This window comes from Austrofundulus limnaeus, unplaced genomic scaffold (assembly GCF_001266775.1).
Source record: "Austrofundulus limnaeus strain Quisiro unplaced genomic scaffold, Austrofundulus_limnaeus-1.0 Scaffold444, whole genome shotgun sequence".
NCBI classification, from domain to species: Eukaryota; Metazoa; Chordata; class Actinopteri; order Cyprinodontiformes; family Rivulidae; genus Austrofundulus; species Austrofundulus limnaeus.
Window position 1 is genome coordinate 21,567 of NW_013952846.1, and position 1,705 is coordinate 23,271.

Here is a 1,705-nt window from a genome sequence, read left to right on the forward strand (position 1 = left end):
GTGTAAATAAAATGGCTCCGTCCGTTAAAATATATATTTTTTAAAAATACAAAACTAAAACGCCTACAGTATTTTTACAATCTTTATTTTACAGTTAAAATAAATGTTTATCAAATAAGGTTTAATGTTACAACTAATCGTGGATCCCTTTAAAAACATTCACATAGGTTATTATTTCCAGTACAAATACACAAGATATCACTCAACCCAATTGTAGACTGACCTGGGCGTCAAAGGTGCGCCCTGAATGACAGAGATTCTCAGCATTACACAAGATAAATCCAGGCAGGATCTCCTCCTCCTCAATGCCTTTAAGTCTCAGCTTGAGGTTTTCACCAGGACCAGCATCGTCTGTTTCCACATCATCTGACAAAAGGCTTAACACTTCCACCACATGCTGCAGAAACAAGAGATGAATTGAGAAATGCAAAGGTACTGATATCATGATTTAAAACACAGAGGGCAGTGGTATAAAAACAAATCATAGTTGTAAGAATCATATGTTGCTTACAACTTACAAAGACTTTGACAGTGACAAACAAAACTGTATTTGTCAATGACCTGTTTATACTAAGCAATATGTAGGGTTGTGATTTAAACTAATTTGCAGTTTCACTATCAATCTTGGGTCCAAAATACTACAAAAACAGAGTAATTTACAAAACCTGAATAATTTGTCTAATTTTGCATTGTGTGCCTGCTTCTAGTTAGTTGTGTTTCAAAATAAACTGTAAATCTGCTACCAGCTGAAGGCCTTTTGTCTGTGTGAGAGGTACTGGGACAGAAAGAGGTCCAGTGCAGCCAGCATTCAGAAATGATGACATTTAAACCGGACTACAAAGTTATCTTACGCAATTAAAAAATGTGTTTATAATTTGGGCCAACATCTYACTTGTAAGTCCTAGATTAGTTAGTAAAGTTGTATAGTAAGTAGTAGTAATTAGTTAGTTACCTAGTAAAGTTAGGTAAATAAGTGACTTAAAATGAACAGTATATGTATAATAGGATTAAAAACAGGTGTAGCTGTCACTATAATTAAAATATAAATAAAGGATTAAAAAAAAGATGAGCACATTAAACTTGATTTACACTCTGAAAGAYGTTGAGATATTTGTTATTAATGGTCAACAAGACAGAGTTTATGTTCAGTTTTGAATTACAAATAAATCTGAAAACATTTGAAAAAGAAAAATAGTACCAATGAATCWAATAAATGAATAGTTTTATTACTTGGATCATTTATTTACAAAATRTGAAGCTTTTCTCGCTGTACTCTGGGACTTCTCAAAGAACATTATCCATAAGCCTTTAATATGACCAAGAAAAAGGACAGGATGTGACATTTGAATGCAAATAATGATTACAAACAGAAAGCTGATGTTTGTTGCATTGATTCTGTGAATTTTGTCTAGGTGTCCTGTATTATTACAAATCATGTAATATTTATTGTTTAAATATTTTTAGCCACAAGAAAGGCCATAACTTGAAATTTTCAAACAACCTTCACAATTTGAATGTCCACAAGTCAAAATGTGATTACAATGATAAAACGCCTAAAACTTGATTTTGTTTTTATATAACGTATAATCAAAAAGATGATTAAAATGATTTAAAATAATAGAGCTCATGCAGTTTTTTTGCACAATACAAATTAACTTAAAATTACCAGACTGACAGAATTTTGCCTGAAAATTACAATATATAT

The 1,705-nt window shown here is 31.3% G+C and overlaps 1 protein-coding gene across 2 annotated transcripts in view; it reads right to left on the reverse strand.

Moving 5' to 3' along the window:
• LOC106529451 (eukaryotic peptide chain release factor GTP-binding subunit ERF3A) overlaps positions 1-1,705 on the reverse strand; it is a 25,824-nt gene that overhangs the window by 3,424 nt on the left and 20,695 nt on the right. For both annotated transcript variants that reach the window (XM_014024883.1, XM_014024882.1), the window contains one exon: positions 224-397. In XM_014024883.1, coding sequence (XP_013880337.1) covers positions 224-397 — 174 coding nt within the window. The remainder of the gene's footprint in view (positions 1-223; positions 398-1,705) is intronic.